The 24,686-nt window shown below is 55.0% G+C and overlaps 1 protein-coding gene across 1 annotated transcript; it reads left to right on the plus strand.

Moving 5' to 3' along the window:
• Positions 1-1,644: 1,644 nt before the first annotated feature.
• TKT (transketolase) lies at positions 1,645-24,288 on the plus strand. The gene is made up of 14 exons (XM_019667418.1): positions 1,645-1,876; positions 9,014-9,131; positions 10,003-10,116; positions 10,950-11,047; positions 14,779-14,970; positions 16,611-16,729; positions 18,258-18,451; positions 19,221-19,385; positions 20,585-20,741; positions 20,865-20,995; positions 21,684-21,767; positions 21,873-21,966; positions 23,214-23,336; positions 24,001-24,288. The coding sequence occupies exons 1-14, from the start codon at positions 1,770-1,772 to the stop codon at positions 24,174-24,176; spliced, it is 1,872 nt and encodes a 623-aa protein (XP_019522963.1). The 5' UTR covers positions 1,645-1,769; the 3' UTR covers positions 24,177-24,288.
• Positions 24,289-24,686: the final 398 nt, after the last annotated feature.

A 24,686-nucleotide genomic window follows, 5' to 3' on the forward strand; every position in this document is an offset into this window, starting at 1 on the left:
GGGACAGGAGTACTACCTTGGACAAACAGGATGGTGGAAACACCTCCAGCCAGCTCAGGATTCTGGTTCTGAAGCTGACCTTGGCGAAGGCCAAGGGCTCCTGAAATGTGGCTGAAGCCCAGGATGAACTGGGTCTCATTCACCGAGAACCCTGAGATGAGAAGAGGCTCGAGCCAGAGGCCTCTAGACGGAGGGGCATTTTCTTTCCATCACTACTGGGTCCCCAGAGCCAGTGAATCCCATGCCACCCTCAGTGTAAAGAATCAAGGATTTGTCCCATTGGACATGGGGAAATTAGGGTTTGGAATAGGAGGCCACGGCTCTAAAGACCACCGAGTTGGAAGGCACAGAGCTTCCAAATGGTTTCAATGGTGTCCTTTTATCAGACTGTGAGCAGCCTGAAGACAGAGCTGGCATACCCCAGGGTTACCTCATTATCCAGTCTGCAGTGCAGGCTAACTTAGGGCCAGCCTCAGGTGGGCAGGCCTCTGTGGGCTGGGCCAGCAGGAGCCAAGTGCTTGAGGGTATGGCTGGTATCTGGGAGCCAGGTCAGCAGAGGAGCAGCCAAGGAGCACTTAGGGGTGGGATGAGGGACTCACATCCAGTCATTGTCCCACATGACCGAGAACTCTGAATGTGGGCTCTGCAAAGGACACAGAGAGGACACAGGCAGCGCCTGGCCCCTGGTGCCTCTCGCAGCTCTCTCAGGCGCTCAGCATCACACAGCTCTGGTGCAGGCCCCTGCTCAGCCACCAGTTTGAGGGGCCTGCCTTTATCTCCCCTTTTAAAATGGAGCTTCCTCCTGTGTAAGATGTGGCAAACGGGACCTACCTCATGGGGCATGTGGGGTGGGTGGGTTCCATAGACAGTCTCTTTGACGACAGTCCCCTGCCTACCCCGACTCTGGGGACCCCCATTCCCCTGGGGGACAAGGGGGTCTGTTAATAGCAGAGGTGGGTGCTCCTGTCCCTACAGACCCAAGAGCAAACCCAATAATCTCCCTAAAGTTCAGCAGTGTTATTAGGCCCTAATAACTTGCCTCTAGTACTTTCTCAGTTAACATTAGCTAGTATCATCATTACCCCAATCCCCTCCCACAGGACCCTGGGCTCACTTCTCTTGGAGCTGGGGCTTGAGGATGGGCCTGGTCTTTTAGGACAGAGCCCCACACCCACCAGCCCTGTGACCTTGTTGACCTTGCCAGTTTCAATTTGCTCATCTGTAAAATGGAATTCCAATGAAGCCTCCCCTCTCAATTCCACCCAGGACCTTGCGGAGGAAGGAGACAGACCGGTCTCCAGTGAAGGTGCAAGTCAAAATGCAAACTCTGAGCCAAGCCTAGAACCTGGAGTAATTATCTTTACTTGTGTGTTTGGTAATTACCGCGGGGCAGTGCTGCCTGACTCACAGGAGCAAGGCAGCCCATAACTGCCCAGCAAATGTTGGGGGAGGGAAAACGAGGGAAGGGGTGGCTGGGCGGGTGAACAGCATCCGGCTGGGTCCCAAGGCGCCGGGCCTAGCGGTGGCTTCAGTCTCCTGAGCAGCAAGGAAGGACCGAAGCACCGACCGCCCAGGGCGCCGGGGCGGGGCGGGGCTGTCAGCCGCGCAGAGGCCTGGGGTGATGCCGGCGCCCCGCCCCCACGGGCGGGCCCAGGAGTCTTAACGCGCCCCCGCGCGGTGCCGGGCCTTGGCTGCTGCCGGTTTTTGCCCGAGCCGCCGCCTTGCCTCTGTCTCTGTGTCCTCCAGCCTCCTGCTCTCCCGGCCGCGCTATGGAGGGCTACCATAAGCCTGACCAGCAGAAGCTGCAAGCCCTGAAGGACACCGCCAACCGCCTGCGCATCAGTTCTATCCAGGCCACCACGGCTGCAGGCTCCGGGTGAGCGCGGGCCCGGGAAGGGGGCGCCGGCCCCGGCGGAGCTCAGGCTGGGGTCAGGGAGCCGTTTCGGAGGCCGCGGTCGCCGCCGGCACGCCGGCTTCCTGTGGCGCTGCACGGTGCCACCACGAGGGAGGCGGCCAGGGACAGGTCAGGTGGCGGAGGCGCGCGCCCTGCAGAGCCCGGGCCCGAGCCGCCTTCCGCTGCGCCGCGCCGTCTCGGCCGGGCTTCCGCCCGGTTGGCCTCGGCTCCCTGGGCGTCTTAGGCCGTATCTGCTCTCGTAAGACTTCGGCTGCGCTATGGTGCGGAGGATGAGGCTCGCAAACCGTGCAGCCTCCTCTGAGGCCATGAAGGAAAGGCCACCATTACTGCGCTCTTTCGGAGAGCCAGGCCCCGTGCCTTGCGCTCTATACGCGTGGTCCTCGGGACCCTTTCCACGCCGTGTGGGGAAACCGAGGCTCCGAGTTTCAGTTGCCCAAGTACACACACGGCGAGAGCTGGAATTTGAACCCAAGCTGCCCAACCCGAAAGCGCCTGTTTTAACCCCTCATCTTGCCGGGAGACTCGGCCTGGCCTTCCCCCCACCTCACACTGCACCTCCCTTTTGCCACCTCACATTCCTGCCACCCTTGGGTTGGAGTCCCGAGTTTGCAGCAGGGGAATGCTGAGACGCCGCTGGGGAGTGGGTTGTGGGGAGTACGGAGGAAGGCAGCCACGTGGATGCAGAACCCTGACACCGGCGTGAAGGGCAGGTCTTAGATCTGACCTGGGGAGGGAGGTGGGGGCAGGGGTTGGAGAGGAGAGACTTGGAAGGCTAAGAGAACCAAGGATCAAGTCCTAGGGCTCCAGCAGTAGGAATGCAGCCCTGGGGGCAGGGCCAGCAGCCAGGTGCACTTTCCTAAGGTCAGAGGCTGGGGCACCCATCTCCCAGTATTCTTTTGGGGCCGCCACTCCTTCTGGCCTAGAAGGTGGTAAAAGGCTAGTACTGATCCCAAGAAGCCTCCATTGAAGGTGGCTAGTGGCAGGGACAGTGATAATAACAGGCCACCATACAGCTGGAGGCATCCGTTGTGGTAGTTAAGGTCAGAGTTGGCCCTGATCTGAAATGAGAACAACAGTCGCTCCTACTCACTGGGCTGTTTCAAGGATGCTCGCCTCTCCCTTAGGGCCTGGCATGAGGCTGTAACAGACAGCAATGTGCTGAGTTCATGAAATGAATTTGGGGGCTGGATGGGGGGTGATTCCAAGAACCTTCCCAACCAAACTGTGTGCTTGGAACAAAGACAAGATTCTAGCTTCTGGACAAGTATATACAGTCTGTATTATTAAGTAAATTGTTTTGCCCTCCAGAGTGGGTATGCTCTAACCCTTTGTGCCTTTAAGACACCCAGTGCTCAGAAGGGATTAGACCGCTCTTGGCAGGCCCTTTCCCTTCCACCCCGCCCCCATGCACACTTTGGACCTGTTATCTCTATTGGGTTTATATCAGTCCTTACCCATTGTGTGTGGGCCCCTGCCCAGGCAAGGACCCACTTACTTTCCATGTTCCTGCCCCCAGGCTGGCACACAGTAGGTCTGCATGCCCTGTATTGATTCTTGGGTATTACAGGTCCCCTTCCCTTGACCATTTCTGGCAGTGATTCTCCCTGCAGGGCCTTGTTGAGCCCTACTGTGTGCTACGAGCTGCTGTCTCACCAGGCTCCTGGGGGCCTAACTGAAGAGACAGCAGTTACCCAACTAAATGGTGTTATACCTATGAGCATCTTGTAGGGCCAGGTGAGACCTGCAGACAGTTAAGGTTACTGAGCCAAATAGGTATTTCTGGTGTAGCACAGAGAATCCTTTATTGCTAATATTCTCATGCATTCTGAGAATAACCCTATGAGATAGATGCTATTACATATACATTTTATAGATGCGGAAACTAAGGTTAATGTGTTAAGTGACTTGCCCAAACTGGCCATTGGTGGTGGTTCCGTGCTGCCCAGAGAGGGGCTTGCATCTTCAGAAGACTTCTTGGGCGGGCAGGAGAATGGAGAGAAATTGGATTTGGAGAGATCAAGTGCAATGATGGCAGGTATCAGTCAGTTTGAAGGCACTTTGAGAGAAATGAAACATTTACAACTGTTGGGGGCTCCCAAAGGGAGGGTGTGTCCAGTGGGTCGCCTGGGCCTTTGCTAGGTGGTTAAACTGATTTCTGTGGGGGAAAAAAGATACTTTATAAGCAACTGAGACTTTACACCCAGGTTTACTTTGTAATGTCTTAAGGAGGAACTCACTGAACTCAAAGTGTCCATTTGCAAAAAGGAAAAAAAAGTGTAAAGTACAGTAATTCCTGCATGTTTGTGAGTGTGTGTAAAAGATACAGAAACACTTAGAGAAAACTTATTTTTCAGGGGGAAGTAACATTGCCCCTGTCACAAGAGACTTCCGAAAGGTGTGTGCCAAGAGTTACATGTGTGCACAAAAATAGTTTTGGAAGACTTGCGTTCAGGGCAATGTTCCGGTCCCTGGATGTCTGTTTTGAGGCTTACCTGTTTCCTCACCGCAGTGGGTGAGTTCCATCAAGTGAAGACTGAGTCCTGGCTTCTTGGCCCAGTCTGGGCAGCAGTCACAGCCAAAGTGACCATCTGTCAGGGTGCCCCCTTTCTGGGGGGAGCTTATATCCCTGGTGGTGAAACAGCACCTTGGTCAAGCCTTGTCACTGTCACCCACCCACACCGGCTGGACTCACACATTCTTCCATTGAGGACACAGGCTGTAGGGTTCAGAATTCGATGGGGTCCTGATTTCCCAGTAGCTTTCCCAGTCCTTTGCTACCACTGACCCCTTCTTGTCAATGGACCTCACCAGGCCCCAGGGAGTAAGGACACTGGCTTCTGTGTCAGGGGAGCCGAGGGACAGAGGGCTCTTTGTGGAGGCAGCACCCACAGTGGCCAGAGCTTCTCCGGGGTCATCTCCTTCCACGTGCTGAGGGAACTATGGCAAGGGTCCAGCTTATCCAGGCTTTAAATAAATGAAACCCACTCGCCTTACCAAGAAAGGGGCCTGGCTGCTGAGGCTGGTGGTAACGATTTCGTAGGTCTCACTGCCCAGGGCTAGACTGTGGCATTATCCAAACAGTGCTAAGTGTCATCTGAGGACAGAATCAGGCCTAAACTGGGGAAGCGTAGGCTGTGCTTTTAACATGTCCCCAGGGCTCTGACCCACAGCCTTGGGGAAGATACTTGGGAGCTAATGTCTAGCCAGACCTGGCTAGTGGGCACAAGGAGACAGGAAGCTAATGGAGCTGGGGCTCTGTTCAGGGCAGCTGTACCTTTGTCAGACAGGCCCTCCCTACCCAGGGCCTCGGTTTCCCTTCTTTAAAGGAGAAATTCATAGATAGTGGTTTCTAAACTGGGTCTCTCAGGAGTGTGATGGGGAGCAGAGGGAGCAAGCTCTGGGACCTAACCCCTGCTGTTGTAGGTTTCACATCCTGGTGGTCCATGTGACTTGACAGTGGCTGGAAGTGCATCCCTGTACCCAGCTCTAGCATTTGAGGATGTTTTGGCTGAGAGCCCAGAGGGCCCCTTCATGGCTCAGGCCCCTTCAGGCCTCTGGCCTCTCTGGGCAGAAAACCGAGTCCAGAGCCTGGTTCTCCCTTTGGGCTGTCTTCCACCCCGCCGGGCCCTGACTGAGGCAAGAGTGAAGTCTGTTGAGATTGCTCCAGCAGCAGCATTTCCCAACCCTGTGTGAAGACACCTGACTTCCCTGGAATGACTCAGTTTTCTGCCCGAGTGACTAACTCAGCAGGGCTGATGGTCAGTGTTTCTTGAAGCTAGGAACCAGGTGTAGCCCCTGCTGAGGGTCTGGCTGAGACGTTCTCATGGCTTCCTGTGAGCCGATTACACTGTGGTTCTGTCGCAGCTCTGATCCCTGGACTTGGCTTCTTTAGGCAGGCCTGTTGTCACTAGAGCCTGGTCCCACAAAATCAGGAACCCCCTTATTGCCACAGACCAGAGCCATTTGCTCTGCGTGCTGGAATACTCTCTGTGGGCAGGACCTGCCCAGAGTTGGTCCTCAGGCAGACTCTGCTCTTGCCCGGAACCGTGAGGCATAGTCCACTCAGAGAGATGGACTTGCGGGAGCTGGAGTGATTCCACCAGCAGGTCGGTCTGGCTGACCCAGTCCGCACTGTTTTGGGCTTCTTGTTCAGAAGTCAGTTGTACTCATGGGCTGGATGTAACCTCTGAGGGCTGCACAACCGGGCAGGGGGGTGTGGACACTCGAGAACTTCCTCTACTGGGCACTCAGCATCGTTTTCCTCTTTTTAAAAACCAATCTTGAATAGCTCTGTTGAGGTGTAATTTGCAAATCATAACATTTTAAGTGTATGGTTCAGTGGCTTTTAGTAAATTAACAGTGATGTACAATAAGTTTCAGTGAATTTACCACATGGAATTCTAAGGACGCTTCATCACCCCTATATGACCCCTGGTGCTCATTTGCTGTCATGCTCCATTTCCACCTCGACTTCCAGCGCCCAGACAACCACTGATCTCTTTTCTGTCACTATACATGTAACTCTTCTGACACTTGGTATAAATGGAATCATGCAGAATGAGGTCTTTGGGGTCTGGCTTCTTTCACGGAGCATAATGTTTGGAAGGACATCCATGTCTAGCATGAGTCAGTACTTTCTTTCTTGTACTTGCTGAATATTCTGTTGTGTGGGTTTACATATTGTTTATTCATCAGTTTCTCATAGCATTTTACTTTTGTCCTAGCTCTTCTGATGGCAGACTGTGTGACCTCGGGCAAGTCACTTCCCTTCTGTGGATCTTGGCTCGTTGCTTCCTTCCAACCTGTGCGGTGGGGGTTGGGGTGTTTGTCACAGTCCCAGACCACAGATGAGGAGGTGAAGGCACTGAGAGATTTGGCCTCTGGTCCTCCAGCTGATGGTGGTGGCTGATGATGACCTGGGCTTTTTGAATGCATTGTCTTACTGGGACTCTTGGGACCGCCCCCCCCCCAGAGAGCACCCCCATTTACAAGTGAAGAAGCTGAGCCTCAGGGAGGTGAAGCACTTGCTCAAGTCACAGCCTATATCCCCACCTGGACACTTTGCAGACAGAGATCCCTGAAGGCACAGGGGTGGGGTGGGAGGGATCCCTGTTCCCTAAGGGCCTCTTTTCTGTATGTTTTTACTTGGCGAGTGTGGAGACAGGGCCAGCAGTGTGGCTGGATGCAGGCTTTGGAAGGGATAACATATTGCAGGCTCACCCCTCATGGACCTAGAAAGGAAGAGTTAAAATCAACTAATTTTCAACTTCTGGTGTCTCTTTGTGGCTTACCTCCCTCCCTCCACATCTACTCTGGGCCTGGGCATGCTTCTACCACGTGCAGAAAGTGCTTGTGCCATGCCATTGATCTGCGATGCCCCTTTCTGGTAGCCAGGTGGGAATATCACCCTGGAGTCACAAGGTGGACAGGGTAGGCAGAGCCCCTGCACCGGCCTTTCTCCTCTGAGCACTTTGGCACACTATCCACCTACATCTTCTCCCCCCGCCCCCCCCCCCTCATAACTGGGTCAAGACGTTTGAAACAAGATCTCTCAGGGGCGGGGCTGCCCTTGGAGGCCGGAAGGGCAGGAGATCAGCCTCATGGGTGTTGACTGGGAAGTTGGGCACTGGAGACAGGGGATTTGGGTCCCTCTTCAGGCAGAGAAAGGTTTCTCGTTTACATTTCCTCACCTCCCTCTTTCAGGTCTAGTGTCTTTCCCCCATGACCAGGAGCACGTAGAAATGGTTAAGTATAAGATGTGTGCTGGGAATGTGGGTACTAAACCAGCATGGACGGTTCCGGATTTCTCTACTAATGTGTCTGAGCTGGGAGTGACTTACCTCCTAACCCGGCGGGGAGGGAGGCGTGTGAACTCCAGAGGCTGCATGTGCCCTTGGGGTTAGCATTGGGCATGTTTTAGCGTGAAGGACCTCAAAGAGCAGCGTCAGAGAGCTGCGCTGAGCTGCATGGAGGGGTAGCAGGGAGGCACGTTCCCTGAGGCTGACATCTGAACAAAACTGGGCCAGAGGGCTTCAGGCAGGGTTAGGCAGGAATTACAGCATGTCACAGCAGGAACCCCAACCTCTAGTCTCATTCCCGGGGACAAGGGCTGGATTAGTCAAGTGGGCCCTAAGAGATCTGAACAAGTCTCAACTCTAGGATGTAATGCTTGTGCTTTGTATTAGTACTACTTTTGCCTAGTAGCCATTCAGATAACTGCAAGAGGCTAAAAACGGGGCGGCGGGGAGGGGGGTGGTGGTGTAGGCCTTGACCCCACCATTCCAGGGCTGGAGGGGCAGGCTTTTGGCTTTTGTCAGTACCACCTCATGAAAAGATAAAAATCCCCTTTGCCTATGACAATAGGCAAAGGGGATTTTTATCTTTTCATGATTATATAGCCTTTGAAGATGAGATTGTGTGTTTTGCCTTTTAAAGTCTGCACAAAAGTATGGTTTCTAGTGGCTACACCAGCCCTCAGCATGCCCATTAAAAAAGCTGCCAAGTAGCCTAATGACGCTGTTGGAGAGCCCGAGGCCCAGGTTTTCAGACTACCAGCCCTGTAAGGCTGGGAGTTTTGTGGTAATTCCATGAGCCTCGGTCCCTTCCCCCTTCCCCTGCCTATGGCCTCAGGACCAGCACCGCTGGGGCCTGGAAGGGCAGAGTGCCCCTCACAAGTAGTCAGAGTCCTAGGTAGTCCCATCGGAATGTAACTCACTGGTCAGTCACAGAGAGGCCACCACTCCTCAGCTGCTGAGTCCTTATAATTCCTGCTGGGAGCCACCAGTCCGGAGCTGACCTTTACCCGGCACCAGCCACCCTCTAGACACGGTGTTGCCGTGCACTGGGTCTGTGCTGTGTGCAGTCTCCTGGGCCGTCCTTCCTTACTCTAGTCCAACAGCAGAATTTTTCAGTTGTGTGACGCTAAGGGCCTGGACTGTTGGCCCCTGGGAGGGTACAACCCTCATGCCACCAGCAGTGTCCTCCTTGAGATCCCTTGTAACCCTCCCAGGAAGCAGGTCCCTGTACGTGGGCTGGGTGAGCCCTGTAGGTCAGGGGTCCAGGACCATAATGCATGTTTGTCTCTCTCTCGGGCCACAGCCACCCCACGTCATGCTGCAGCGCTGCGGAGATTATGGCTGTCCTCTTTTTCCACACCATGCGCTACAAGTCTCAGGACCCCCGGAACCCTCACAATGACCGCTTTGTGCTCTCCAAGGTAGGAGCCCGGCCTTCCACCCTTCACCTGGTGTTGGGTGTCACTTGGGCCCTGGACTGGTGAGAAGGTACTGGCAGTAAACCACCTCCGGGGGACCCACCCCCCTAGTGTAGGCCCAGGCCTGGCCCACCCTTCTCCCCCTAGGCTCCTTCTCCACCTGCCAGGCCCGGCCCCTCCCTCAAGTGTCTTGCTCTGTGCTGACTCAGCTGGTAAACTTAACCTGAGTTAAGGAATAAATAATCAGATTAATGGGGGACAGCAGAAATGATCTGCCGGGGGGGGGGGTTGCCTGTTTGGTGTTGACATGCCCGACTTGAGTCCAGGCCTGGGTACAGCTTTGTGGCTTTCTGCACATGTTTTTGTGCTGTGCCAACACCCCCAGGCCATAGCTTGCTCCCTCAGGAGTGGTGGGTAGTGCATTGCAGCAGGGTTTGGGATGGGCCATCCTGTCCTGCCCCTCCCACATGAGAATCACAGCCACAAACCATGCTACGAACCCCTGAAATCCACCTGTACCCAAGCCTGGCTCTGTGGCTGCTGGTCTCTCGGGGCAGGCGTGAGAGCTTAGAAATCTGTCCAAGTCACTCACATGCCAGCAGCCAGGGATTATGGTGGCCAGCCGCCTGCTGGGGTTTTGGCTTCAGCTGGCCTCACAGCTGTGCCTCCCCTGCACCTGTCATAGGGCCCGCTCGGCCTTGGCTATGGGAACTTGGGGCTGGAAAAGGATGAAAGGAGGGGAAGTGGGCTTCCCTTGCTTCCTCACCTGAAATGGATACGTTGGCCAGGCCTCAGGTTTCAGTGTGTAGTGGGAACAGCCCGCCAGTTTCAGCTCCCCATCTGACCTCTCCCTCCACCGTCCATCCCTTGGTAGGGTCACGCCGCTCCCATCCTGTATGCGGTCTGGGCTGAAGCCGGCTTCCTACCCGAGGCGGAGCTGCTGAACCTGAGGAAGATCAGCTCCGACTTGGACGGGCACCCTGTCCCGGTAAGTTCACTCCGTTAGGAGCCGCATAGGCCTCTGCCTCCACTTCGGTTTCCCAAGACATGCTGGAAGGGGGTGCAGAGCCGCCCTTTGAGAAGCCAAGGGTGGTGTTGATGGTGGAAAAAGGCATTGAAGTGAGCAAGGAAAGAGGTGGAGGTTTGGGGGGGCTCACTCTATACACCCCAAGCTGGTGCTGAAGGGCAAGGCCTTTCAAGGCCCCAGCCCAAGGTTCTCTGGGTCAACTGTGGATACAGCCTCTCCCCAAACACCAAACACCCAGCTTTCCCTCCCTGCTGGGCCTCCCTGGCCGTATAGACACAGCTCAGGAGAAGAGCTTCACCAGGGTGTCGGTGAGGGGGTCGCAGGACACTGGTGGTGCTCCAGGGAAGGGGCCCAGTTTGCTCCTCAGGGTGCTAATGCCAGCAGATGTTTGGAGTTCATGGGTTACCATGGAAACTCACACACACCCTCCCCCATGTGGGTACCCACTAGGGCCAAATGATCAGTCAGTTTTGTCATGAATTCTCCTGGCCACGGTGTGAGGTAGATGATAGGGGCTCCTGTTACAGATGAGGGAACTGAGGATACCCAAAGGGGTTCAGTCCCCAGCCTGAGGTCACACAGCTCCTTGGTGGGCATAGCTGGTATTTGAGCCACACCCACAATTACTGCTGCATGAGACTGAGAAGTCACTCTCTGGGTGGAGGCTGCCCCGGGGCCCAGCCTGTACTGCTCAGTCTGAGTGGGGATGTGGCCGGCCCTCGAGTCCTGGATCCTGGGAAGTGAGCTGCTTTTCTCTCTCCCCTGTGAATAACTGTGGTCCTCTATTATGACAGAAACAAGCTTTCACCGATGTGGCCACTGGCTCCCTGGGCCAGGGCCTTGGGGCTGCTTGCGGGATGGCCTACACAGGCAAATACTTCGACAAAGCCAGGTAACCGTCCCACTCCTCACCCCCACCCTGGATAGTTTGGGGGAAGGGATTCAGCCTTAACCACTGCCCGCAGGCACCTCCTCCTGCCTGAGTAGGAGCGGAGTTAACAGTACATATGTGCATGTGTGGCCTGAGGCTGGTACTGCAGCCAGTTCCCTTTTCAGGTAAGGAAATAGGCTCAAAAGAGTGAAGGGACCTGCCCAGAGTCTCTTGATAGTGACTGGCAGGACCAGGTTTGAACCCAGAGCCCATGCTCCTGACCAGATGCTCTTTGGCCAGAGTGCTATGGCTGACGAGTTCCTGTGTCACCCCCAAGCCTGCTTCTTGGACCCAGACACTTAAGCGGGCCCCACCCCCCAGCGTCGGACTAAGTGCCACAGGTCCAGGCTGCGCTGCTTGCGTTTATCTTGGGAAAGGAAGATTGTGTGTTCTGGAAGATGCTGGGCATCCCTGAGCCCCAGGGAGAGATTGACCTGATCATAGAGATTTGCTGCTCCAGTACCAGGTGGTTTGGAGAACTCCCTGAAGCAGATTTCAACCACAAGGCTGTCTGCTGTGGCCCCATTTGGCCCGCATACAGGCCTCTGGTGGGGAGAGGGAAGGAGTGTTAGCTGCAAGCTTTAAGGAAAACCCCTGTCAGATGGTGTCCTCATGCCTTTATCCTTTGGGGCTATGTACTTGATGCTCAGGGCTTTATAGGCTTTCACCTTGATAAAGCCCCCTGTGGGCTAAGTGGTGACATGAGTACAATTACCTCTCCCACAAATGGGGAAACTGAGCTAAGATGCTTGCCTAGTGGTGGAGGTAGGATTTGAACCCAGGGCTTGCATCCAGAGTCTATATTCAGTCTCCAGGCTGCTCTGAGGGGCCTGAGGGAAGCACAAGAGGTTTGAGGAGCCCTGTGGGTAGGAAGCTTCCTAGAGGAGGGTCCAAAGGAGCCTGCTGTGCAGTGGTGGCTTCCCCAGTGCTCTACAGTCCACTGCACTGACAGGAGAAGGACCACACCACAGCCAGGGTGGTCATGGGGGTGTGGTGGTGACTGCAGGCCCACTGAGGATGGGTAGCTGCAGGGAGCCTGACTGGAAGCTACACACTGCAGTGAGCACCCTACTATGTTCCAGGAAAGGGGTTCCTGAGACTGCTGTCCAGGAGGTGGGCTGGGGCTGTGAGGTGTCCCAGACCCTCTCAGGCCAGTGTCACCTGGCATCACAGAGTTTGTCTTCAGTCCCTGGCTGGGCTTTGGGGCCAGGCTCAGCGACACTCAGAGGTGATGCACCGTGAAGTAAAGAAAGTCACAAAGAATGGGATGTATGTTTAAGAGTATTTTATTTGGCACAGAACTGGAGACGTGAGTCCTTACAGTTGCTTGAAGTAATTCCCTGCACAGGATCATTTTCTGACCCTAACATGATGGAACAAGCCCATGTAGGGAGAAGGGGTTTAACTGGATTCCCAGTGGCTAAAGTTGGCTAAGGCTCAGGGCCTGGGACTGTACCTGGGGTGGGGGGAGTGGCAGGGGCATCAAAGGATTTATCAGGCTCTGCCAGGCTCCAGAAGGCAGTGTCCTGATAGAGCAGATCCGGCTCCAGGCACATCTCCTATCCACCAACATGGAACATATATCAAATTGGCTCTCTTTCATTTCTCTTTTAACTGTTTTTTTGTTGTTTTTTTATTTTTTCATTATGAAATACCTTCTCATTTGAAAAATACAAAAAAGCATTAAAAAGAAATGAACATTTTCTTTATTCTTAACTGCTCCCCCGTTTAAATCTCACCTAATGTATCATATTGGGTTGTCGGAAAAGTCATGATGCATTTTTGCAACAAAAAACAAAAAATACGTCATGACTTTTCCAACAACCCAATATTTCCTCCATATTATTGTAAGAAGAAATTTAGAAATTTGTAATCCTTGTATTTATATACTTTTACATTCTGCTTTTTAGAAAAATCTAAGCATGGTGAACATTTTCTCACATTGTAACTGTCATGGGCTAGTTTTAATGACTGCATGGTGTTCTGTTTTATGGATCTGCTGTAACCTGTTCAAGCAGTCCTCAGCAGTTGGACATTTGAGGAAGTTTCCAAACACCTTTGCCACAAACACCGGCCCTCTGTTTAGGGCCCCTTCTCTTTATGATAACTCAGAGTCTCAGGGTAAGCCCTGGATTCTGTGGGGCCCCCTTGTTACAAGCCTCTCCAGTGTCTCCCCAGGACCCCAGGATGCCCTCCTGACCTGAGCCTGATGGCCGGAAAGGGCCAGTCCAACTTCCTTGGAAGTGGGTGTGGAGTTGGGAATGCAGCCAGTCTGCTTCCCTGGAATCCCTTTCTGGGAAAATTGACTTCCCTACAGGCCTGTCTCTGCCCCATCAGGCTGGTGACTTCCAGGAACTTCTGTGCTAGACCCAATCCCCTCCAGGGTCTCTGGGCCCCCTTGCACCCTGCAGGATTTAGCTTCAGTAAGCCTCTGTGAGTGTGGGCCCTGGGACCTCTGCTCCTGGCCAGGGAACCAGTGGCCTGGCCTTTTGGAGGCCACAGAAGGGAAGGATTGTGGAGCCCTTCTTGGCCTGCTGGTCTGATGAGGTGCTGAGTCATGCTGACAGTGCCATGGCTGGGCTGTCCCCATCCCTTCTCCAGCTCCTCTTGCATCCCTGTTTAGCTGCTGCCCAACTGCATGACCTTCAGAAAAGTTCCTTGACCTTTGAGCCTATTTCCTTGTCTTTGTGTTTTGGGAATAAAAACCACACTTAACTCCCCCCAGAGGGTTACCCAGCCCAGGGCCCGGCACCCTGCCAGAGCCCCTAGGAGCCCTTAGATGCTACATGCCAATCCACGCATGGGGTTCTTGATTCTATGCCTGTGGCCTCTGCCCCTCAGCCATCCCCTCACATCTGGGGAGTGTTGGGGGGATGAAATGGGGGGTGGTCAGAGTCCCTGAACTGGTCTCCTTGCCTCTAACCTCACCCCCTTGGGTTCACCCTTCCCTGGGGCAGGGAAGGTTCTTTTTACTGGGTAACTTATCCTAAGTTCAGTCCTCTTTTTACCATGCCACACTTTGAAGCAATCACAGTTTGCCTGTGTTGAGGGCAGGAAAAGCCTTCTAGGATGGAGGAAGCCCAGGCCCAGCTCCAGTCTTAGGCAAGAACCAGCCTTGGACCCTGGGGGAGAGCTCATCCTGTGAGGCACGTGTCCCCACCATGAGCCTGGTCCTCGAGTCCCCTCATTACTGCGCATTCCTCACCTGAGGTCTCTCCTCGGATGCTGCCTGGTGCTGCCACGGCTTCCCCAGCCCAGTTCCTTTGAGCAGAAAGGTCCCCTTACCCTCTGTCCCACTCAGCAAGACCCAGAGCTCCGCGAACACTCCTGGTTTGTGGAGAGAAGGGGGTGCTCCCCTACAGTGGAGAGTTCACCCCACCCCCCGCCCAGCTGAGTCATTTTCCTCATGCCCTGACAACCCTCCATTCTCTTGATCTGACTGACCAGACAGCTGTCACCTTGGAACTCTGTTTCTTGGCAGCCAGGACTTTCTGGAGCTCCTGAGAGCTTCCTTCACAGCCACTTCCACACGGTGTGGACTTGGGGTGGGTATCAGGGAGCTGACGGTGCCACTGCACGTCGTGTGGCTGCCACTCTACTCAGAGGGCAAGCTCCTCGGGAGGGACAGGCCAGGAGCATGGTGGCCCCGGTGAGAGGCGCCGGTCTCATACCCCCCCCCCCCCATTCTGCAGCTACCGAGTCTATTGCATGTTGGGAGACGGGGAGCTGTCAGAGGGCTCCGTGTGGGAGGCCATGGCCTTCGCCGGCATTTACAAGCTGGACAACCTCGTCGCCATTCTTGATATCAACCGCCTGGGCCAAAGCGAACCCGCCCCGCTGCAGCACCAGCTGGACGTCTACCAGAAGCGCTGCGAGGCCTTCGGGTAGGTAGAAGGCTGCGGCCTGAGCACCCTGACAGCATGGGAGCCCTCTGTGCTAGAAGCTTGGCAGGTGTGGGGGCTGAAGCCAGAGGCTCATGAATCTCCCTCTTTTAGGGCTTGACTCACAATTTCAGGCTTTGGGCATTTGGACTTAAAGTGGCGCCCAGGCCACCTCAGCGATTTGCAGGCCAAGGCCCGGTTCTGTGTGAGTTCCTTTGTTTGTGTGGTTGTGTGGCATGCAAGTCCTCAGAGCTTCCACACAGCATTCTCTCACATGTCCTTTGTTCTTGGGTGAGGGGGAGGAGGTGCCCAATATGAACCAGGCTTGCACAGTGAGGCGAAGGGACATGTCGGGGTTTGAATGTTTGTCAGGTGGCCGCTTCCTGTGCCCGGCCCCGGCCGACCTGTGGAACAGTAACAGTCCCCCTCTCCTAGTGAAATGGAAGAATTGGTTTTCAGTCTTCCATGGGCCTTGAAAGGATGTGAATTCAGAGTCACGTGTTTCAGAGTAGGGAGGTCCATCTGGGTGGGTGTCAGCCAGGGGGCCCCTCACCTCAGTATCCCACCCCTGCCCCAAATACAAGGTGCTCTGCAGCCAGGTCCCAGGCTCAGCCTCGGCTGAGGAGACTGGAGGACTGTGAGCCAGGGATACGCAAGGCTCTGAGGGCCCTTTGTAGATGAGTTAGTGATGGGGAAGGTTGAGGTGGACTTCCAGTACCAGTTACCCAGACTGACCTCATAGAGGGAGGAAGTGACGAAAGCAAGTATTCTCTGTTGGGCAGAAGAGGAAACTGAGCCACAGAGTGCCTGTAGGGCTTGACCGAGGCCACAACAGGCTGGGGACTTGAGTATAACCCTGGCAGCCAGGTCTGTGTCTATAACCTTATGGCTCTGAAGCCAGATTCCTAAAGTCCTGGCTCCATCACTAACATGCTTTGTGACCTTGGGCAAGGTTACTCCACCTTCAGTGTGTCAGTTTACGTGTCTGTAAAATGGGGGTGGTGACAGCGTCCCCATCCTGCCGGGGGTGTGTGGTGAGACTGACATGGGGTTAATGTGTGTAATTTGGCCCAGTACCTACACAGAGTATGCACTTGGTGTGTGTTAGCTGCTATTTTCATTATTAATATGCCATAAAGAGTCCCAAAGGGACTTGCCTAAAAGAGAACGGCTGCCCTGCCCTGAGTCCTTTCCTTCCCCTAGATGTTTGACAACGTGGCTCGTTTTCAAGTGTCCAGCAACCACATCCAACATCTGTGGAGTGATTAGATGTGTCCCCTAAATAAAAATTGGGACAAAAAATTCTTCAAGAATCTAATAGCAGATTCCAAACCCAGTGCATCAGCTTTCAGCAGGAAATGAATGGGCCAAGAACAAAAGAGGCAATAAATGAACTAAGCTCTGAACTACTGAGGAGAGAGGAGGAAAATCTGTTCAAAGCAGACCAGAGGAAGTAAAATAATGTGAAAAAAGAAAATAAAACCTAGATTGGAAACAGGAACGTTGTTTAGACTTCCCGACTCCTCCAGCTCTTTTCCAGCTGCAGCTGTGCAGTGGCACGAGGACAGGCCTTTCCCTGGGACCCCCTTCGGGGTCCTCGGGCACCTGGCCCTTGCCCCTCACTCCCTCCTCTCTGTCCCCAGCTGGCACTCCATCATCGTGGACGGACACAGTGTGGAGGAGCTGTGCAAGGCCTTCGGCCAGGCCAAGCACCAGCCAACAGCCATCATTGCCAAGACCTTCAAGGGCCGAGGAATCACCGGTCCGTAAGCATGAGCCTCCTTCCCCACTTCCACCCCTGGGGTGGGTCCTGGGGCTGAGAGCGTGGGGGTTTCCAGTGGGGAGGCATGTCTCTGAGGTCTAGTGTTTGGGGAAGCACCAGCCCTGGGTGCTGGTGCACCCAGCCTGGGGGAGGGGGAGCAGGAGACTGTGCTCCCTGAGGTGACTCAGGGGTCAGTGTGGCTCAGCCAGGACTCCAACCTAGGTGAGGCTAGCCTTGGCCGAGGGCCGTGTGTAGGCAGGAGGAGAGGAGGGACTTGGGAAGGGCCTGTGGGTACAGAGAAAGGACAATGGTGTGAGAACCTCCCCCACATCCTGTCCCTGGCTGGCACTTACAGAGCATCCTTGATGGCTCCAGTCGTCTGCCCTGAGCTGAAGGGCTGACAGCCCCAGGAGAACCCAAAAAGACCTGGGGTTTTCCCTAGAGGTGAGCGAGCGAGACATCGCTCAAGCAGTAGAAAGTGCTTAGCAGAGGTGTCCTGTGCAGGTGGAGATGCTGGGAGGATCTGGAAGAAGGTTCCTGAGCCAGGCGTGAGAGTAGTGTCCGCATGTTGCTCCCTAGCACACAGGTGTGGGCTCCAGACCTTGAAGCTGGGATGGCCTTTGCCCATCGCCCATTTTAAAGATGGGAGAATGGGATTAGAAGTGGTCAGGCATTTGCCCAGGGACACAGGGAGTCAGTGGCATTAGAGGGCCTAACTGCAGGCCCTAGGCCGGCTTCACTGTGGCACGTGCTCTGGCTGTCCCCCTGCTTGCCCGGGGGCCATGGCTCCCTCTGCCTGTGTGGACTGTGGGTATTTGAGGATAGTCGCTGCCATCTAGGAGAAGGTGCCCAGCTGTGGGAGCCTTCTGGGAGGGATGGACATGGAGGACTCTGAGATGTTGTCACGCCCCCAGTGCTGCTGCCTGACAGACTCCTCAGGTGTCACCACCAGGCAGGACCTGGAAAGCCTGCAGCTTCTGGGAGTTCTTGGGGATCTGCAGGGCTGCTGGGTGCTGCCTAGGAGGGTCATTTCTGGGCTCTGCCCACGCTGAGGTGACCTTGGAGGAGAGGGACATTAAGCCTTGCTGGTCCCTGCACAGCAAGGCACCATGTGGTGGTGGGGGGCGGAGGGGCTTACTCTGTGGCTCACTGATATATCAGGTGACCTGGGCAGTGCTCGCCCTCTGCTAGGTCTCAGCTTTCTCCCTTCTGGTGACCAGGATCCCAACCTGTTCAACAAACTGTGATTTTTACAGCAGACCCTTTTGCAGGTTCAGGCTGGGGAGGCAACAAGGAGAGAATAGGACGGGGCGATCTCATGCCTGCTCCCCTCCCCGCTCTGGCTGTGAGCTGCTGTGTCTATTCAGTGGGGGCCAGGCATGTGGAGTCCTGGTCACCATGACCCTTCTTTCTCTTCCCCCTGGCCTGTCCTTGATGGGTGGAGGGCCAGGCCCCCTGGAGCAGCTTCCTGGCCTTCTGGGAGCTTCCATCTTACCTGGCCCTCTGTCTTCCTACGTTGGACCTACAGGGGTGGAAGATAAAGAATCTTGGCATGGGAAGCCCCTCCCCAAAAACATGGCTGATCAGGTCATCCAGGAAATTCACAGCCAAATCCAGAGCAAAAAGAAGATCCTGGCGACTCCCCCACAGGAGGACGCCCCCTCAGTGGACATCACCAACATCCGCATGCCTAGTCCACCCAGCTACAAAGTCGGGGACAAGGTAGAGTCAAGCCTCCCTTTTCTGGACTAGCTGGGAGGGGTGGCTGTGGTTCCCCATAGGGCTCCCTGAGGCTGGGGCCAGGATGGGACTCTGGAAGGCTGGGAAACGGAAGAGAGGGATTAGTTCAGGGTGCGGAGGAGCCCTAAGGTTTTGTTCCTGCCGATTCCTTAATGGAGACAGCCAGCTCTGGAATTATTTACCTGCAGAAGCTCAGAGGGTGAGGGGCCTTCCCATAGTCACACGGCAAGCCACTGGCAGCATTGGCATGAAAGCCCACCGCTCCTGAGTTCCCTGTCCCTGGTCCATCAAGGCGTGGGTCTAAGCTCCCCTGTGTCTGGCCTGGCAGAGGTTAGCAGGCCTGCCCTACTCCAGGGCCCTCTCCTCGGTGAACCTATCCGTGCAACTAGCATCAGGCTTTCTGATTCCCAGATTCTCAGCGTATTCCTACACAGAGTGGTGTGAGTTCACAGACCTCTGTCACAGAAGGGGAAATTGGGGGTGTTAGGAATCTTTTGCAGCTCAGATGGCCCACAGCTATGCTGGGGACAAGGGACTGCAGGGACTCCCAAGTTCATTGTAGAAGTTCTCGTTAGCAACCTTACAGAAGTTAAGTTTCCACAGGGTTGTGTTATTGGGCTTCCTTTTCTGCCCCAATTTTTATTCTTTCCCTCCTTAAAAGATGTAGTCCAGCAGACGCTATGCAGGGCCGCAAGCCAGATCTCACACGTGCCCCCGGCGGTGCTCCGCCTGCCTACTCTCCTCTCCACAGATAGCTACCCGCAAGGCTTATGGGCAAGCCCTGGCCAAGCTGGGCCACGCTAGCGACCGCGTCATCGCCCTGGACGGGGACACCAAGAATTCCACCTTCTCGGAGACCTTCAAAAAGGAGCACCCAGATCGCTTCATCGAGTGCTACATTGCCGAGCAGAACATGGTGAGTGCCAGGGACAGGCAGGTGGACACAGGGCTAGCCACGTCGCGGGGCAGAGGTCTGAGGTGTGCAGGGGCAGGGCTGAAGCCCTTCCGCTCCTTTGGGCAGCTACAATGCCAGTGCCAGATGCCTGCTGGGAGCTAGCCCAGGGAGACCCCAGCATTGGCCCTTGATATTGAGCACACACAATTTGGAGGAGTGTCATGCCCAGGTGCAAAGGTACTGGATGAGTGTGTAAACAGGAGCTGAATGGGGCTGCAGGTAAACACAGGAGGAGCTGCATGTGGGCCAGGTGTGGTGGTAAGTGGGCTCTCTCCGGGAGTAAACAGGGGGGCACAGCGAGGAGGCTTGAACATCATGGGGACAACAGCCAAAACTGCTGAGCCCCTTTTATGCACAAGGCTCTGGGCCCCCGAGATGCACACAGCTGGGTTAGCAGCCCCTTGTCTGGAGCTGAGGGTGTGAAATAAGGAATGATGTTTTATGCTGTTTTTCAAAATATCTGCTCCTCCTGGCCAAGGAGCCCAGCCAGGCCTGCGGGCCTTTACAAACCGGGAGCTTCCTCTATCTGGAGGCTACTGGCTCTCACACACCTAAAGATCTTCCAGCTGAGCCTGAAGTTGTCTCCCTGTGACTTCTAGCCTTGGCAGCTGAGGGTCCAAACTAGACTGGCAGGGTATTTGGGCTGGGGAGGCCCCAGGTGCTGGGGAAGAAGGGCTCATGTCACTGGTGGGTTTCAGAGCTGTGGAGGCCTCTGCTAAATCTGGAACCTTGCCCGTACTCAATGCTTTTGGGCGAGGGGTTCAGAGCTAGAGCCTTCACAGAGGGCATGGGAGTACTGGTCTCTGCAGAGGCCGTGGGGCTGGGGAGGGAGATCAGAGAAGGGGGGTAGTGGGGCTTGCAGAGTCTAGGAAGGATGAGCCGTCTGTGCCCAAACTTACCTAGTCTGCACTGTGAAAGGCTTTGCTTGTTGCTAGGGGATAAAAAAAGTTTCCCGGGACAATAATTTAAAGAGAACTTTTGAAATGGTTATTTCAAGGTGAGGGAGTTTGGTGTTTGGAAACAGACTGTGGAGTCCATGCATGTGCAGAAGTCATTTGCTTGGAGGGATGAGGAGAGCTAACAGTTACTAGGATGACAGAACCCTCACCCCAAGAGGGGTCCTGGGCTCCCTGGCCACCCTCTCCCTCCTCTGCCCACAGGTGAGCATCGCCGTGGGCTGTGCCACTCGCAACAGGACCGTACCCTTCTGCAGCACTTTTGCAGCCTTCTTCACGCGGGCCTTCGACCAGATTCGCATGGCGGCCATCTCCGAGAGCAACATCAACCTCTGCGGCTCCCACTGCGGCGTGTCCATTGGTGAGTTGGACTAGGGCCAAAAGGCTTATACCTGTTACTTCCCTGGACTTCTGGACCAGGCGGGGCCAGGATTCCATTCCACACATAGGATCTTACTTCCGCATATCCTTTCCCACACCCCAGGGGAAGACGGGCCCTCTCAGATGGCGCTGGAAGATCTGGCCATGTTTCGATCAGTTCCCATGGCAACTGTCTTTTACCCAAGCGATGGGGTGTCTACAGAGAAGGCGGTGGAATTAGCAGCCAATACGAAGGTTGGTCACATGGCTGTTCTTTTTTCTGCTGGCAACTGGTTCTTCCCTAGGGGGACAGACAGGGAAGCCAGTGTGCGAGCATAGAGCTGGTCATTTACTGCTTCAGAGTGGTGTCTCCTGACCTTGCCCCTGATTTTTATGGCTTGTAGAAGTTAGACTAGGAAAAATGAAATACCTGCCACCCTGCCTGCCTCGTGGCAGACATTACTAATTGATCACCACACTCTTTCTCCACTGAGAATACTGGCAGCCCCTGCCAATCTGGCAGTATGCCTGTGTGGCCTCCCTGACTTGGATTCATCAAATGGTCCTGACCAAAGAGCCATGCCACCATAGATCAGAGTGCCATGTGGTCCCATTCCTCTGCGTGAGGGCCGGGGGCATGCCAGATGCACTCTGGGGGAGCGGCCCCATTTGCAGACCAGTCTCTCTGATGGAAAAGTTATTTCCCACCTGGGGCTTGGGGCTGGCAATGCCATTGGGCCACTCAGGAAGAGTGCCTGCAAAGGATAAGAGTCCTTTTTCCTGCTTGAGGAGCAGCCAGCATGAGGTGAATGACAGATACCTTCATGGGGACAATAGTGTGCAGGAGGTTTGCAAGTGGGAAGTGATGTCTTTCTAGAAAGATTGCTCTTTAAGGTTGGATTGTATGACATCCTGTAACCCTCAGTTTTCTGTTCTGTTTCAGGGCATCTGCTTTATCCGCACCAGCCGCCCAGAAAACGCTATCATCTATAACAGCAACGAGGATTTCCAAGTCGGACAAGCCAAGGTCAGTGTGGCTCCCACCCCCATGAGACCCCACAGAGTGAGCCCGAAGTTAGGGCCAACCCAGGTTACCAGTCTGAGCCTCACTGGCCCCTTGTGTCACCCCCAGGTGGTCCTGAAGAGCAAGGATGACCAGGTGACTGTGATTGGGGCAGGGGTGACCCTGCACGAGGCCTTGGCTGCCGCTGACCTACTGAAAAAAGGTGAGGCGGGAGGGACCCAAATAGTCTTAATTTGGGTGCTGACTGCGTACTAGGTCTTGGGGGTGGGAAAGGATTTCATCTAATTAAATGATGATAATATTAATAAAAGCCACCCTTTGAACACTTCCTATGATACTAAGTTCTGGGGCTGCAGTGGCCACATAGCCCTAGAGTTCAGGTGCCCCAGTATGATGGTCAGATCAGAGGCCCTGGGTGCCTGCTGGTAGAGTGAATTGCCACTTAGGTAGGCAATAGTTATTGAGCATCACCATGCCTCAGTTTCCCATCCATAAAATGGACTATCACCACCTTCACGGGGCTGTCCTGGGGAGTCAGTAAATGCTGGCGTAATTATCACGGGCTCACAAATGTTAGCTACTGATACTGTAGTGGAGATGGGCCTCAGCCTCCCCTGCAACAGATGTCACGTCTCAGCTGTGCTGAGCATGAAGGAGAGGGCAGACATGGGCATCCTTAGGAAAATGACCTCAGATGTGCGTAGGACTGATAAGCACAGGGGGACATGAAGAGGCCCAGGCAGAAAGACTGGCATGTACAGAGCTGAGGAGCTGGAGGGAGCAAGATGGGCGGGAGAAGCTAGGATGGAGATCTGGGGCAGGGTGTGAAGCAGGCATGGCAGAGTTGGACTTGTCCTCCTGAGGTCATACCTGACCTGACACCCCCACGCTTGCCTGTGGCCACAGCTTCCCTCCCCGTCACCCCATCACCCCATGACCTATCTCAGATCAGATATCTGGGGCTGTCCCTCTGGCTCCCCCTTCATCTTCAGAGGCCTCTGGGAGGATGAAGGGAAGCTGCTCAGGCCCCACACATGCCACTTGGAGTTCTTTGACGGTCGAAAGGCTGAGAGATCCCCTGGCCCAGGGCGTGAGGGAAGAGAGAGGCGCGCTCCTCTGCCTACCCTAAGACCAGATGCTCCTAAAACAGGCCAGGGAAGGCTCCCGGGAGGAGGTTGGTGGGTGCAGGATACCAGAAGACATGGGCACCACAGATAGGCAGAGGAAGGAGCAAGTCACTTGGGGATCGGCAGGCATGAGCTCAACAGTGGGAACAAGCGGACAGCTGGTCCTTCTCAGGACAGGGACAGGCCGCAGACTGAGCTTTTAGCTGTGTGACAGCTCTCAGGACACCCCAGCCTGGCCCCTTCCCAAGGGGCCCACCAAAGGGCAGACCCACAGCACCCAGCCCACTCATCTTCGCTATACCTCTGCATCTTCTGCCCTCAGAGAAGATCAACATTCGCGTGTTGGACCCTTTCACTGTCAAGCCCCTGGACCGGAAACTCATTCTGGACAGTGCCCGTGCTACCAAGGGCAGGATCCTCACGGTGGAGGACCACTACTACGAAGGTAACAGCCTCAGCCAGAGAGCCATATGGTCAGGGGAGGGTCCGGGGGCATAGGGCTGGATGTCCTCCTTTATCCCAGCCCCAGAACGGCAGCTATGGTCCAAGAAGCCCAGCGCTGTCCCCGTGGAGCAGCTGGGACTTGGCCTGTTAGGCCTCAGGCTGGGCCTGGGGCCCAGCGAGCTCTCAGCTGCTGGAATTGCTTCATGACGCCCTTGCCACCCAGGAAGCCAGTGGGGGTTCCGATCTTATGCTAAGAGTGGAAAAGGTGGCCTGTGTCCTGGAAGTAGCTCAAATTTAAGGCTATTGTTGAGAATCAAACTGAGAAAGCAACACAGAATTCACAAAGCAGCCCTCCCAAATCACATACCACCTTCTCAAGGAGAGTAGCTGGGCCTAGACTCTGGGGTCAAATGCAAATGCTAGTCTATTGATGGCAGCTGCTTGGAAGATGATTCAGAGGTCACATCTGTGCTTATGAAAAAAAAAAATTAGACTGATTAGCGATACCTCTTCTGGCTACAGTTGTGGGGAAAGGGTGGTATGTGTGCCGTCTCTGCCATCCTTGGCTTATGGAATAAACTCAGAAACTGGCACAGGGCCAGGGGACCCACCCACTGCTCACCCTGAGACCAAATCACTTGACTCACCTCCTTTCCTTTGCGCAGGTGGCATAGGTGAGGCAGTGTCCTCTGCTGTAGTGGGCGAGCCTGGCATTACTGTCACCCGCCTGGCTGTTGGCCAGGTACCAAGAAGCGGGAAGCCGGCGGAGCTGCTGAAGATGTTTGGCATTGACAAGGACGCCATTGCACAAGCTGTGAGGGGCCTCGTCACCAAGGCCTAGGGAGGGTCTGGGGTGCGGGGTGGGGGTTCTACACATTCCGGAGAGAGTCTGGCAGAGGTGCTCAAACATGTACTGAAAGGAGTGGTAAATATATGTTTTGAGAAAAAATGAATTGGCCCCTAAAGTGATTTTTCTTTGTGGATGCAGCCAGTGCTGGTTCTGGGGAAGAAGGTTGGAGGGAGAGGGAGGGAGGCCTGGTCTTTGGCTCTGGGCCAGGACCTGGGTGTCCCAAAGTCTTCTGCAGTCACCTCCCCTGGGCCCAGCATCTGCCTCGCGAGTACTGCTAGGTAACAGTGGACTACGTTTTGGCTGCAACCTGAATCGCTTGCCTCACTCAGCCACCTCAGGCCAGGAGCTGTGCAGTGCCCCTTAGGAGCAAGGAGCAAGACCCTCCCCCAAGACCCTGCGGTCAGAGGTCTCCCAGGGTGGGGAGGTGCATTTGCTTATTGTCCCCACTGCTTGCCATGTCCTCTTAACCAGTAATCTCAGAGAAGCAGAGGGATACAGGGC

This window comes from Hipposideros armiger, unplaced genomic scaffold (genome assembly GCF_001890085.2).
Source record: "Hipposideros armiger isolate ML-2016 unplaced genomic scaffold, ASM189008v1 scaffold_496, whole genome shotgun sequence".
Taxonomy (NCBI): domain Eukaryota; kingdom Metazoa; phylum Chordata; class Mammalia; order Chiroptera; family Hipposideridae; genus Hipposideros; species Hipposideros armiger.